Raw genomic sequence first — 15,013 nt, forward strand, 5'->3', positions numbered from 1 at the left:
CGGATCAGACGGAGAAGCTCTCAATGTCCTCGTTTGACACTCTCAACTCTTTATTTAGTTTGGTATAAGACTGTCCTTTTCCTGAACAAGATACATACATAAAAATAGATTAGCCGTAAACTAACTTAAGAAGAAGAAGACCTGAGATTCATTGAAGTACCTGAGATTCATTGAAGTACCCAACTAACTAATGATAGATATTGCTTCCTGCTCAATCTGAGAAAGTCCACAACTTGCGTAAACCCTAATTTCACAAGAACCAAAGATCATAAGAATAAGGAAGGTGTTTCATTCTAATACAGTGTTAGAGAAAATATACTAACCGCTTCTATCAAACGTTTCGTAGTCCATCACAAAGCTTTCATCCCCAATTCTTCAGAGAGTAGTTTCAGAGATGAAGATAGAATCAAGAGAAAGCACACACCAATTCGAGTTCAAGAGGAAGACGGAGGAGATGCGGTGATCGGTCTTCTGACGGATGACTCGAGAGAAGACGGAGGAGATGCGGTGAGGAGAACGCGAGTCGTCCTCCGTGGTGGTTTCCGATCAATCTTCTGGCGGAGAAAACGGACGAGACGTCGACGGGACCGACGGAGTCGTCGTCTTTCGTTGGTTTCGATCTTCTCTTTCTCGTCTCTCGGAGAAAACAAGAATGAAACGAAAATGCAAAAAGCCAAGAAAGAAAGAGAAAAGATATGTAAAAACAAAAGAAGATAAATTGTGGTGCTGCCACGTGTTTTAAAAACCACCATAAAACCGATTCCCAAAACCCTCCATTAAGGATCGGTAATCTTGATTTTTCTTTTCTTTGGATTTAATTAATTCACCAATAAACACTAAGAAACCCTTTAGGTTCTGCGATAAACATGGTCTTAGATACACTAATATCCTAATTCATTTTAACTTTATGCTATTTGAAATCCTCGTTTTAGTCAATTAGCTGTGAAAACGTTTATTCGAGTTATTAAATTAATAAATCCGACGACGGATTCGTTTCAGATAGCTTAATTTTTTCGGATATTTAGATTTGGATCTATCAAATTTGTTAATTTAATATTTATATCTGAAAGCCGCGAGTTCGGATCCGGATATCAAAATTAACGAATCCGAATATCCCTAATTTTTTTGCATATTCGGATCGGTCCCATGCTTAGTTTCTTCCTTCATCGTCGTAATCGTGCCCCAAAAAATTAAATAGAAAGAAACTCAAGATTCCAAATCGCATTAAAGAGTAACATTAAAAGATCTGAGGGAAAGAGGCACGAAAGCCTAGAAAAGTCAGATGCAAGTGCCCGAAAAAGAATGTGTAAAGAAACTTCCCTGTTGCCTTTCTATCATGCGAAGACAAAACTTCACCGCCACCTGTTTTGTCTTAAACTTCTTTTCACATTTAGTTTTTTTTTCCTTCGTTTCTGTTTTTTTTTCTTTCAATAATATTTTCACATTATAACAAACAAAGGTCATATTTAATCCACGTAACTCTAATATTTGTCTTTTAATGACTCCTTCGCATATGAGACCACGAATTGAATAAACACACAAACCCTACATATGTTGTGGAACTATGGGAGAGAGAGAAACATCTAGAGAGAGAAAGGGAGAAGAGATGAACAAATGGTTGGGGTTTTCTTTGACACCTCATTTGAGAATCTCCGATAGAGTTCAAGAAGAAGACGAAGAAAACTATGTTGTGACTAATCAACAAAAGGCTCTCATGCCTCTCAATTCGGATGGTTCTCCCTTCTTCACTGATCCTCTCACACATCATCCTCATCCTGGTACGTGTATATATATACGGTTAAGTTTCATGCATTTTGTAACTCATATGCATTTAATTAACAATGAAAAGTTGGCTCGTCATGTTTAGAATGTATTAATTATGCTTCTCTTTAGCTTGTTCAGATGTAGGATTCCCAACACATATATACACATATGCTCAAATATATACTATAAATAGATATGCTCACATATATACTATGCATACGTATGCTCACATATATACTATAAGTATATATGCTCACATATAGTGTATGTTGTTGGTTATGCAACGATTAATATATATTCTTAATTTGTTTTCTTTATATAGTCTGGCAATATGATATTAACCTTAATCATGATGATCATCATCATCATGACGAAGAAGTGCCAAAGCTGGAAGATTTCTTCTCCAACTCTCATCAAACCGAGTGTCCTCCTATAAGCGGCAATAACCAAACCAATGTGAACTGCACTACAATGCTTAACAGATTAAGCCCACCTGGTTATCTTCTCTACGAACAAGCCGTATCTACACCACAATACTCGAACCTAGATACCAACCTAAGCCATGATTATGGAGGTTCGGTCTCGGTTTTCAAATCTTGGTTAGGGCAAGGTACTCCAACATTTCCAGTCTCGAATACTTATGTTAGTGGAGAGGGCAGTACGAGCAATACAAGTAACTTTAGTCACGAAGAGACTAATTATAACACCAGTGGCTCGACGTTATTGTTGACTATGAGCCATGGCGCTGCTTCTGATCTGATCAACGAATTAAATGTATCTGTACCGGTGGAAGAACCGGTTAAGGTAGACGAGAAAAGAAAGAGTTTGGTCGGTAAATCGCAGGCCAAGGAACCGGTGGAAACGAGGAAGTCGGTTGATAGTTTGGGGCAAAGAACTTCTCAGTATCGTGGAGTTACAAAGTACGTAATCAAATTGTCGATGCCTTAAACTTACATGACATTTTTAATTTTATTTTGTTAAAGAACGTACACGATATAACAATGTGAATGCTACACTAAAGTACACATATATATATTTCTGCGTTGTTTTAGTTGTAAATATTGCTGTGTCGACGTCACGTGATATATATATATGCACGTATACAGACATAGGTGGACAGGGAGATATGAAGCTCACTTATGGGACAATAGCTGTAAGAAAGAAGGACAGTCGCGAAGGGGAAGACAAGGTTAGAAAACAAATTTTAAAATGATTAAATTTCGATTTAATTGTATAATCTTATTATTCGTGAATTGTACTAATAATGTTTTTGGTTTTTCTATATACTTTCAAATTCGCCTCTTGATCAATGACAGTGTATCTTGGTAAGCGAAAACACTTTATTTCAACAACCTATTCTGCAACAACCTTTTAAGTTTACTTTCATTTGGTGATATTGAAAACGTTGTAAACTTTACTAAATGATAAATATAATGCTCTTAAGTAATACTATAACAGGAGGGTATGATGATGAGGAGAAAGCTGCGAGGGCTTATGATTTAGCGGCCATGAAGTATTGGGGTCCTACTACTCACTTAAATTTTCCTGTAAGTTTCTTTTGTGGAGTGGACCATACATCCACTATTAGCTACTATTATTACATACACCAATACAACATATTTATTTCGATATTTAGATCCTGAATGCGTTTCTTAACGAACTTATTGACTCTTTTGATTGAAAGATATAGAGTTTGCTGGTGAATAGTGATGTCAGTTTTTTTTTACATTCTTCAATTCAGTTGAGTAATTACGAAAAGGAGATGGAGGAACTCAACAACATGACTAGGCAAGAATTTGTTGCCATGTTGAGGAGGTAAATAAACTCAGAATCACTCTCCTCTCGATGCTATATTGTATTTAGAAAAATACTTTAGGATAGCAGTTAGGGGTGGGCGTTCGGGTACCTGTTCGGGTTCGGGTCGGGTATTTCGGATTTTCGGGTATTTCGGTATAGAGGTCTAGGACCCGTTCGGGTATTTTTGTACTTCGGGTCGGGTTCGGGTATTTTTAGTTCGGATTCGGTTATTTCGGATCGGGTTCGGATATTTAGATTTTGAAAAAAAAAATTAAAATTTTCATTTCTCAAGTTTATTGTATTTAAAAATATAACTTTTATTTAACTAATTTTTTTATTTTTAATAGATTGAATGGTTAATAGATTTGGACATAACATTTTAAAACTAAAAAGACACTAATTTAGTTATTTTTTTTTTAATTTTGGATATAAATTTTTGTTAATTTTTGAAATAAAAAAACTTGACATGCATTTTAAGTGAGTAGCAAATCATTTTTTCCGTAATTGTATGTATATCATATGAACTTAAATTATGTGTAGTATCAATATAAATATTTTATATAAAATGAGAGATATAAACTAGAAACATAAGGTTAATTATATATATGTTCGGTTATCTTCGGATATCCATTCGGGTTCGGGTATTATGCGTTCGGGTTCGGGTATCCAATCTCTCCTTATTCAATACCCGTTCGGGTATTTTGCTACTTCGGTTCGGATTTCGGTTCGGTTTTTTCGGATCGGGTTCGGGTGCCACTTCGGATATCGGGTAAAGTGCCCACTCCTAATAGCAGTAAAATAAAATTTTATTCAAATTTTCAATGTAAACTAGTATATGAGAGAAAAAAATCCAAATAAAACTAATTAAAAGTTTTTTCAAGTTTTATTTTATATTTGAATTTTTTAGGGTTTAGGGTTTCTTATTATGAGATAGAATTAGGGTTAGAGTTTAGTTTTGGAGTAATTTAATCGTTTTATCCTTTAGTTAATGTTATTTTTAAAAAAATGTGCTATTTTTATCACAGTTTTGTTGTTAGTTAAGAGATTTTCCTTTGTATTTATATTTGATATATATGGAACTATATATTAGTACTATAAATATTTTACTGTGAAAATATGCTATAGATTTTTTGTAGGTGTAAATATTTTCGCCGTAAGATTTTGGTCGTAGGTTTGAAAATATTTGATTATCTAGTTGTAAATTTTCTGAAACCAAGATATATATGAGTATTTTAGGTATTTTATTTTCTAAAACCAAAAATGAAAAAAATAAAAGAAAGTCTATAACTTAAAAAAAAAATCTAAAACATGACAGATTTGCGTTTTTGAAAAAAAGAATTAAGCTATAGAAATGTTGTAAATCAGTTCTAAAGCACTTGCCAATCATCCTCTTAAACAACTCTTTTTTTTTTGAACTGATAATTTATTTTTAGCCTACAAACACCTTGACCAACATTTTGTGTCGACTTTCTCACATATAGGAATAGCAGTGGATTTTCAAGGGGAGCTTCGATTTACAGAGGAGTCACAAGGTTCGGTCTGGACATATACGTTTGAGAAATTACGTACATTTAGGCATGTAAATAGATTAGGATCGTGATCATGCATGTAAAATCGCTTGCAGGCATCATCAACATGGAAGATGGCAGGCTAGGATCGGAAGAGTTGCTGGAAACAAAGACTTGTACCTTGGCACATTTAGTATGAACCACTTTTACATTAGCTAGAAATTATATATACACATTTTTATTAATTATCAACTATGTTTAATATAATGAAGGCACACAAGAAGAAGCAGCGGAGGCGTACGATATAGCTGCAATAAAATTCAGAGGTGTAAACGCTGTTACCAATTTCGATATATGCAGATACGATGTGAAGAGAATATGTTCAAACTCTACGATCATCAATAGTGACCAGGCCAAACGTTCACCCTCCAACTCTGCCTCTGGCCAATAACGATTAAAGTGAAACTCCTTGCCGGAGAGGGGACGGTAAGACTTTTCCGATGTTTACTATGAGGAACTGATCACTGATGTAATATACAATCTCGTTATGGTTTAATAAACACTAGGGAAATTTGAACACGTAGCAAGCTTGTTGTAGCTCAGGGACACCAGGATTTTCAGTTTCAACTTGTTGTCGTATTGAATTGTTGGTTACATTTTCTAGTCGTGTCACCAATCTCTTTTGTTTCTGAGACCTCTCATGTCATTGAATTAAATCTTATACGTTGAGTTGGAATTATTTATTTTCTAACGAGTAATAGATTAGGAAATAAGAAAGTTCTTAATTAACTGTTTAGGAGTTATCTAAACCTTATTATTTATTGGGTTCAGGATTTTAAATTCTTATATATATGGAGATATCAAAATGTGACATAACATATAAGTTTAGAAATCTTGTGAGTGTTTAAGAATTTGAGTGATTTTTTTAAGCTAATAAGAGAGTGATTCTTATTGATCTTTGAGTTCATACAAACATACATAGATTCTACATTTGGTATCACAGGTTTCAGGTTGACAAGAAATCTGCAAGAAGACTAAAATACCCTTCGAAATATGAATGGTATCTATCGAGATATGATTGAGAGATATGTAGCAGAGATTAAGTCAGAAGATCCCAGAAGTTAATTGTGGGGCACGAGATGAATGTGATCCTTACTTTGAAGGGGAGAATATAAGATATCAAACTATGTCCCACATTGGTAGATTAGACAAAGAGTGTCTAATATATAAAGATAAGTCCAACTCTAATTAGTATGAGGCTTTTTTGGAAGGAACCCAAAAGCAAATTCATGCGGGTTTGCCTGTTAAGCCCAAAGTTGATAGTATCGTACTAATAATCGGGACAATATAGAGTTGGACATGGACTTTCACAATCTCAACAATTGGTATCATAGCCTTAGGAAGCGATGGGGGATATTGTTGCTGCGTCTGAAAAGATAAAACATGGTGGATGAACGCCTTCGATACAATGTCTGATGTTGAGCTCAACCAATTACACCGTTTGGTCTATGAGAATGAAGATCGCATTGAAATTCCAAAAATTCTGGGAAGCTATCGAGGAAGATGAACCAATCAGATGGAGATAATGGCTATAGCTTTATTGTTTCAATATATACATGAAACCCTTATTCTTCAAGCTGGAGAACTCAGCACTGCGAAAAAGTATGGGAAGCAATCAAGACAAGGCATGTAGGAGCAGAACAGGTTAAAGAGCTAGGTTACACACCCTTATGAATGAGTTTGATCGACTCAAGATGAAGGAGAACGAGACTATCGATGTTTTCGGAGGAAATTAGCTGAGATATCATCAAAATCTGCAGCTCTAGGTGTAAGCATCGAAGAGGCCAAACTCGTTAAGTAGTTCCTTGGTAGTCTCCCGCGAAAGAAGTATATTAATATTGTGGCTTCTCTCGAGAAAGTTCTAGATCTTAATACTACTAGTTTCGAAGACATTATCGGTCGTTTAAAATTTTACGAAGAACGCATCTTCGATGATGAAGAACCACATGAAGATCAAACGAAACTAATGGATGCAAACAATGAAGTTTCAACGAGCCAAAACAATCAAGAAGGTAGGAGAGACTACAATAGAGATTTCAGAAACCAAGGGCCTGGAGCAACAAGCTAAATCAAATCCTTATGGAGCTACAGTTCAAGAAGTGCAGGAAAGAGCCATCGGTTTATAGAGAGACTGTCAATAGATGCCTCTTAACTGGGGCAGTGTCCGTAGATGACTTGTTCATCACGGGAACAAGTAAAAGGGTTATTACAGAGTTTAAGGGGGAGATGGCATCAAGGTTTGATATGAGTGATCTTGGTGAATTAACCTACTACTTGGGAATAGAAGTGAGTCGACAAGCCGATGGTATAACCCTGCAACAACGATGTTATGCACTTAAAATCTTGGAGGAAATCGGAATGGTTAAGTGTAACATGACGCGCACACCGATGGAGTCCGAGTTAAAGTTATCTAAAGCTGAGAAGGAAAAAGACATCGATGCTACGAGCTACAGAAGGAGTGTCGATTGTGTCAGGTCCTTGATTCATACCAGACCTAACCTATCGTATTGTGTGGACATCTTGAGTCGCTATATGCAATGTCCTAAGGAGTCTCACAGAGCTGCAATGAAGAAATATCTACGGTATCTACGAGGATCAACTACACTTGGTTTGGTCTTTAAGCATGTGCGTTCTGATATACCAAGACTCATCGGATATTTAGATAGCAGTCATAACATCGACCTTGATGATGGATGGAGCACGGCTGGTCACATATTTTACTTCAGTGAAAGTTTGATCACGTGGTGTAAGCAAGAAAACATTGTGTTATCTTCGTGTGAGGCTGAGTTCATGGCAGGGACCAAGGCAGCAAGGCAAGCTATATGGCTCCAAGAGTTTCTGAGTGAGATCATGGAACAGCCGTGTGAAAAGGTCACCATACTGATCGATAATCAATATGCAATTTCTTTGACTAAGAACCCAGTTTTTCACGAAAGAAACAAGTACGTACATTCAAGGTACCATTTTATCAGAGAGTGTGTTGAGAAATGTCAGATCATCGTGTATCATGTTCCTGGTGACAAGCAAAAGACATACATTCTAACTAAGGCACTGGAAAGAATCAAATTCAAGGAAATGAGAGATCTCATTGGTGTTCAAGATTTAGCGGGAAATGAATTCAAACTTAAATGGGAGAATGTTGAAATAAGCTTGAAATAACTTGAAGATCAAGTTATCTATTTCCTACCGAGTTATGGATTAGGAAATACGAAAGTCTTTAAGTGTTTAGGAGTTATCTAAACCTTATTATCTATTGTGTATATGAGTTTATATTTTTATATATATATAGATGTTAAAGTGTGGCATAACATATGAGTTTAGAGATCTTTTGAATAAGTTTCTTAAACTAATAAGAAAGTTATTCTTATTGATCTTTGAGTTCATACAAGCATGCATAGACACTACTTTATATAAGTTCAAAACAATTACAAAGTAGACAAATAAAACATCTCTTCAAAAAATTATTTTATATTCGAATTCTAGCTAACCTGCTGGACCGAACTATACAATCTAATATATAACAAGTACGCGCACTCCAATGGTGCGCATTTACACGTTCTCTTTTTATTCGTTGTCTGTGTATATGTTGAATACGTTTGCATACACGTGTACACATGTACCTTTATACGTTATACATATACATACATTGTGAATTTTTGATCATAATAACAATTTTGTGTGTATATATGTTGGAGTCTTGGAGAAGATGCGTTTTGATTGAAGTAGGGTATCTTGCATGCTTAGCATCTTTCACAGATTCTTTATCACAGACAAAAATCTAGATTCCTTAATGTCGACGCAATGTGGCCACACATGCACACATTTGATGGCGAGTCTCTATATATACACATGTCCGTGTTATACTATATAAGTATATATATCGAACTGCTTTGAATATGCTTTGATGACGAAGGTGTAACTTTCTTAAATTGGCTCCATACCTCACAGATAAATGATATGATATAACTCAGAATCTACTTTACGTGTGTCTCTTTAATCACAGCACATTCCCCTCGAATACTAGTTAAAAAAATATTTTAAAATAATTTTATAAAATACTGTCAGAATCAGTATTAGACCATTCCATAGGTAACGTTTGTTTCGAAATATGAATCAGTACATTGGTAAAAACATCTGTCACAAAAAATAGTTTTACAGACAAAAAAAAAATATCACCAGAACGAGATCCATTTCCACAGAACAAGAACTATTCCATAGATGCTCTCTTTTTCTCAACCGTTAAAAAAATGACATAACGCGTGTTTTACACTGACATAAATTAGGATAAGACATGCGCTTTGCGCAGGGTAAATGTATATGAAAATTATTTAAGAAATACCGTATCAAAAATAAAATTTATATTATTGATCGAATAAATATTTTTGGCCCTTAAACAATTTTTAAAAACTATTTTGTTAATTATATAATTTGTTTGCTAATAAACTGATCTCATTTTTAAAAATATTTTAGGTTAAAAAGTTATTTATCGCATAAAAACCTAACATTTTGGTTACAATGAAACTATGTCAGCTCGGTTTTATATCATGATTTAGGAATTTAAAAGTTAATTACGGTTATGAGAAGTTTACGTTCACGTGACAATCCTATTTATCTTCGATATTTTTCTCCGTTTTATGTCATTTTGGTTATTGCTCGATATAAATATCGATTTTTGAGTTTATTCTCATTTCTTTCTTTTATTTTGGCATGAGATTTATAAAATGGTTAAGACTCAAAATTATTAAAGAGATACATACTTAGGTTAAGATTTCCGCATTGTGTATAATAAATATTATATATTTATTACTTATTTTATATTTTTTGCGTATTATGAAATAATAAAATAATCAGTATATATTAAAAAACTAAGAAATCAGTTACTATTATGTAATAAATTGGCTTGCACATTTAAATTAAATGACCGCTCTTGTTTATTCGCAATCATTTTAGGATGAATAAATTAAAACAATCAATCTTATATATCGTATATAACATATACAAAAAATTATGTGAGACTTTTAACAGTTTTAGTAATTTATACTCGTTTTGAAAAATTTAAAATACAACATATACACAAAATCTAAAATTTTAATATATGATAATGTAATTGTGTAATTTATTTTAATAATAAAGAATTAAACAAAAAATGATAGAAAGTATACAGATTATTAGCAAATCTTCATTATTTAAAATTATTAATTACCATAATGGACATACTATATAATATAACATTCCCTAGCAATTTAATTTTGGACTAACAAAATTCTCAATTGATTTTCAAGCATGACAACTCAGCATGACACTTTTTTTTAATTAGAACAAACTACATGTTCTAAACGTTTTAAATGTTTTTCTATTAATATATAGGGGATGTTAAACCACTAACCATTAATTTTTAACATATTAATTTTAACAGTTTTAGTACTTTTGTCGTTTTTTAAAATTCAAAATATAACATATACGAAAAAATTTATATTTTAATTTTATAGCTAATTTGATTGTTTAATTTATTTTAATAATATAAAATTAAACAAAAACGATGGATGAGATATAAATTGTTATCAAATCTTTATTATTGGAATCATTAATTGTCATATATTTATTAGTCATATTTGGTAATTCCGCAGCTTTTATTTATTTAAGAAAAGAAAATATTAATTGTACACTTTAATTAATTTTATGATTAGTTTAATGAAAAGTATAATATATACTTAATTGGACCAACATATTTTCTAAAGACTCTAAATTTCATTCTGGTAAAAACACGTGGCTACATTTAAATATTGTAATGTTTCTCAATTAATATATAAGGGATTTTTTTTTTTTTGTTAAAGGATTTTCATTAATATTAATAAAGGATACAAGCAAGCTTTAGAACTAAAAGATAACAGTTACATAAGAGAAAGGGGGGAGGAACAGCAAAGGCTGATATTCAACTAGATTATCAAGAATGAGAAAAAGCAGTATGGTGGGTCAAACCAAAAGGAAGCCAACAAGGGACCTCTTGGGAGACCTTGAGCCTCCATCGCCGAGCATTTATCCCGCAAAGAAGAAAGGATGAGTTTTACCACCCTAGCAGCAGGCCATGTGAGGCCATCATGAAGACGCCTGTTTCTTTCTCTCCAAAGCTCATAGACAGATGCCTGCCAGCCCTGAAGAAAAGCTATCCTTTGTGTGTTATTACCAGGAGCATGAGGCAGCCAGAGTAAGACCTCCGACCATGATAAAGGCCAGTCTGCTATTCCAAATGTAGACATGATAGAGTTCCATACAGCAGAGGAGAAGGAGCATGTGAAAAAAAGGTGATCTCTGCTTTCATTGCAGCTTCCACACAACAAACCGACCGTTTCCACATCCGAACTCCAAGTAGCAATGCGGTCGAAAGTTGGATTCCTGTTAAGAGTGAATAGCCATGCTGTTGTAGCGTGTCTAGGAATCACAGCTTTATGCCAGATGAGCGGTGCCCAAGCCTTCCTTTGACGTTGAGTCCGTATGGCGTTGAAGACAATCTTTGCTGAAGGTTTTTCTCTCTCCTCTCGAGAGCGACAACACAGACGATTTCCTCTGCTCTCCGTTTGTTTCCGTCATGCTAGGTCATCGCCCGGATGGCTCCGCCAGCTCCGCCAGCACCGCCCCCTCCCCTCCCACCAGACCCTCCGGCCCTCCCGGCGGCACATCAGCTCCACCCACCGTCCCCTCCTAATCCTTCCATCAAATCCGGCTCTGCATCTCTTGAAGCCTCGGCTTCTCCGGTACTGGTCCCTTCTGACCAGACGACTCCCTCCGCCTCGTCGGTCGGTATTAAGGCTGGTCTTACTGATTTACCAGCTAATTGCTCTCCATATCCTATGGCTGTGGACGCTCCTTCTGCTACAGGTCAAGGTTCTTCCAACCCAGATCCGACCCCTTCTCAAGAGAAAAAATTTAATTGGGCGGAGAACTTGCATTCTGCTGCTCGATTCCCGGTCACTGAAGTCCCGGTTTTTGTGTCTGCTGAAGGTAGACCTAGAGTTCGTGTCTCCAATGGGGTCTTTGAAAGAGGAGCCAAGCTTCACAGTGATTACATTGTTGGTATTTTCTATGGAAAAGCTCCTTCTTATGGTAAGATTTGGGGTGTTCTAAACTACTTATGGGGCAAGGACAAAAGGGTTACCATCCACCACTTATCGAAGAATGCTTACCTCTTCTACATTCCTTCCCCTTCCCTGCGTAACCGTATTCTCTAACACGAGCTTTGGCGAGTAGGGGATTCTCCCTTCTTTGTAACGAAGTGGAAGTCAGAATTTACCACTAATCCGCCGTCGCTAGACAAGGCTCCGGTGTGGATAACGCTACAGAATCTACCTTTTGATCTCATCACTCCTGAGGGTTTGAGCTCTGTATGTTATCCGCTGGGTAGAGTAGTGGACTCCAAACCGTTCACCAGCATCTCTTCTGCAGAGGTGAAGGTTATCGTTGATCTGACTAAGCCCATGCCTCCAGAGGTGGAAGTTGAATGTGACGATGGGAATGTGCTTCTTATTAAAGTTATTTGCCCCTGGTTACCTCCTCTCTGCCCCATCTGTAACCAAATTGGTCACAAGGCAGCTCTTTGTCCCTCTGCTCCGACTCCAGAGAAGAAAAAGGAGAAGCAAAAAGGTAAACAGAGTGTTTCCTCGGAAAATCAGGCTGTAAAACAAAAAGGCTCTTCTGTTGGTCCAGAATGGCGTCCTATATCTATTGTGGAAAAAGGATCCACGTCAAACAATGCAAGTATCCCAGAAACCAACAAGGGCTCTATCCCAGCGCCCGATCAGAACCTTGAAGCTTTGGCTTTTGAGCCCTCTTCTGCTCACGGAGGCTTGGTGTCGCCCACTGCGTCAGCAGCTGTTGACACTCAAGTCCGTCCGAAAACTTGCAACGACCTTCCTCAACGAAAAATTCCTTTCACAGAGATCAGAAGTAAAGGGTCTTCGAAAGGAAGAGTCTCTGTCAGAGACGACCCTGTGCTCACCGAAAATCCGTTCCAGGTTCTTCAGATAGAGGCTTCTCCAGAAGAAGTAAATGACCGGAGGATAATATGTGTCTCTCAAGAAGTTTCTCCCACCTCTTTGGCTTTGCTAAATCGTAATCAGAAGAAAAGAAAGCTCCGAAACTCCCCAGTTCTCGGTGGTATGCTTCCCATTGCGTGGAAGGATAATCACCCCACCATATAATTTTAATGTTAGGAACATTTTTTTGGAACGTGCGAGGACTAAACGAACCATCAAAGCATAGCCCACTATCTAGCTGGCTGTACATTAGACCAGTATCTTTTGGGGCGCTTCTAGAAACTCACGTTAAGGTAGCAAGCAAGCAAAATATATTGTCAGCTATTGGAGGGGATTGGTCAGTGAAGACTAACTACGAATTCTCGGAACTGGGGAAAATTTGGGTCTTGTTCAGAGCTCCAACTCGTGTTAGAGTTCTTTTCAAAGATCTGCAATCTATCACTTGCGAAGTTATTTTGGAAAACAACACTGAATTCATCTATACAGCAGTGTATGCGGCTAATGAAGTTGACACCCGGATTGATCTTTGGACTTCTCTCCGGGATACCTCAGCCTCCTTCGGCCTCCAAGGAAAACCATGGTTGGTTGTGGGGGATTTTAATGAAATATTACATCCCAGTGAGACGTCAAACAAAAGCGTTATCTCGACGTCGAGGGGTATGAGAGCTTTTGGTGACTATTTATCCGATATTGGATTATTTGACCTTCCTTGGTCTGGCCCAACTTTCACCTGGCAAAATAATAGACCTTCTGATCCTATTGGTAAGAAGCTGGATCGTTGTCTGATTAATGGTTGTTGGCTGCACAAATTCCCTTCCAGTCATTGTTTGTTTGAAGCGCCAGAATTTTCAGATCATACGCCGGGTTTCATCAAGCTGTCTTCTGATCCACCGTCTTTTGGAACACGTCCATTCAAATTCTTCAACCTGCTGCTAAAGAATCCCCTATTTCTAGAAAAGGTTGAGCAGTCTTGGTCAGAAGTTGGGTTGCAGGCTAATTCCTTAAAAGATTTTGGTTTCAAGTTAAAAAGCCTCAAACGCCCGATGAAATCCTTACTGAAGGAAAACTATAGTGACATCGAAAAAAGGGTGGCAGTAGCTTTTGATGACTTAACAGCAAAGCAGTTCCTGGCGTTGAATGATCCGTCTTCTCATAATGTTCAAAATGAAGTGGAAGCTCGAAGGATTTGGTCAGAGTTAAGGGTTGCGGAGGATAGCTTTTTCTATCAAAGATCTCGTATTAGATGGATGTGTGGGGGTGATTTGAATACTCTGTACTATCATAGCCTCACTACTTCTCGGAATGCTGGAAATGCCATAAAATTTCTTACTAATCCTGATGGATCGATGACCTCTTCCCTTGAGGAGGTTCATCAAGTGGCTGTTGATCATTTCCAGACTATTCTCAGCACAATCAGGGGTGCTTTTTGTCCAGAGTTACCAGAATATCTCGAGAGCCTGATTGTGGTTAAATGTTCCTCGCAGCAGCAGTCCCTGTTCAACGAAGAGTTCCCAAACGAACAGATCCAGAGCTGTCTCTTCAAGATGCCAAGAAACAAAACGCCAGGACCAGATGGATTTCCGGTTGAATTCTTCAAAAGTGCTTGGTCTATTGGACAAGAGTTTCTAACTACGGTCAGAAATTTCTTTACCCACTGTTTCATGTCGACTTCTCTAAACGCGACATCTCTGATCCTATTAGCGAAGCGCCCAGGAGCTGATAAAATTCAGGAATTTCGCCCTATTGCCTGCCTAAACACTCAGTACAAGCTCATCACTAGGCTGCTGTCGAAGAGATTGAAATCGACGCTGCCGGGTCTGATTTTACCTAACCAAACAGCCTTTGTGTCTGATC

At 36.7% G+C, this 15,013-nt stretch overlaps 1 protein-coding gene across 1 annotated transcript; it reads left to right on the forward strand.

Moving 5' to 3' along the window:
• The first annotated feature begins 1,515 nt into the window (after positions 1–1,515).
• LOC103852792 (AP2-like ethylene-responsive transcription factor AIL1) lies at positions 1,516–6,765 on the forward strand. The gene is made up of 9 exons (XM_009129694.3): positions 1,516–1,778; positions 2,087–2,684; positions 2,871–2,953; positions 3,081–3,089; positions 3,223–3,311; positions 3,506–3,579; positions 5,043–5,093; positions 5,186–5,262; positions 5,342–6,765. Exons 1-9 carry the CDS (start codon positions 1,565–1,567, stop codon positions 5,518–5,520), a joined length of 1,374 nt encoding a protein of 457 aa, XP_009127942.2. The 5' UTR covers positions 1,516–1,564; the 3' UTR covers positions 5,521–6,765.
• The last annotated feature ends 8,248 nt before the right edge of the window (positions 6,766–15,013 follow it).

The sequence above is a fragment of the Brassica rapa genome, chromosome A02, assembly GCF_000309985.2.
Source record: "Brassica rapa cultivar Chiifu-401-42 chromosome A02, CAAS_Brap_v3.01, whole genome shotgun sequence".
NCBI lineage: Eukaryota > Viridiplantae > Streptophyta > Magnoliopsida > Brassicales > Brassicaceae > Brassica > Brassica rapa.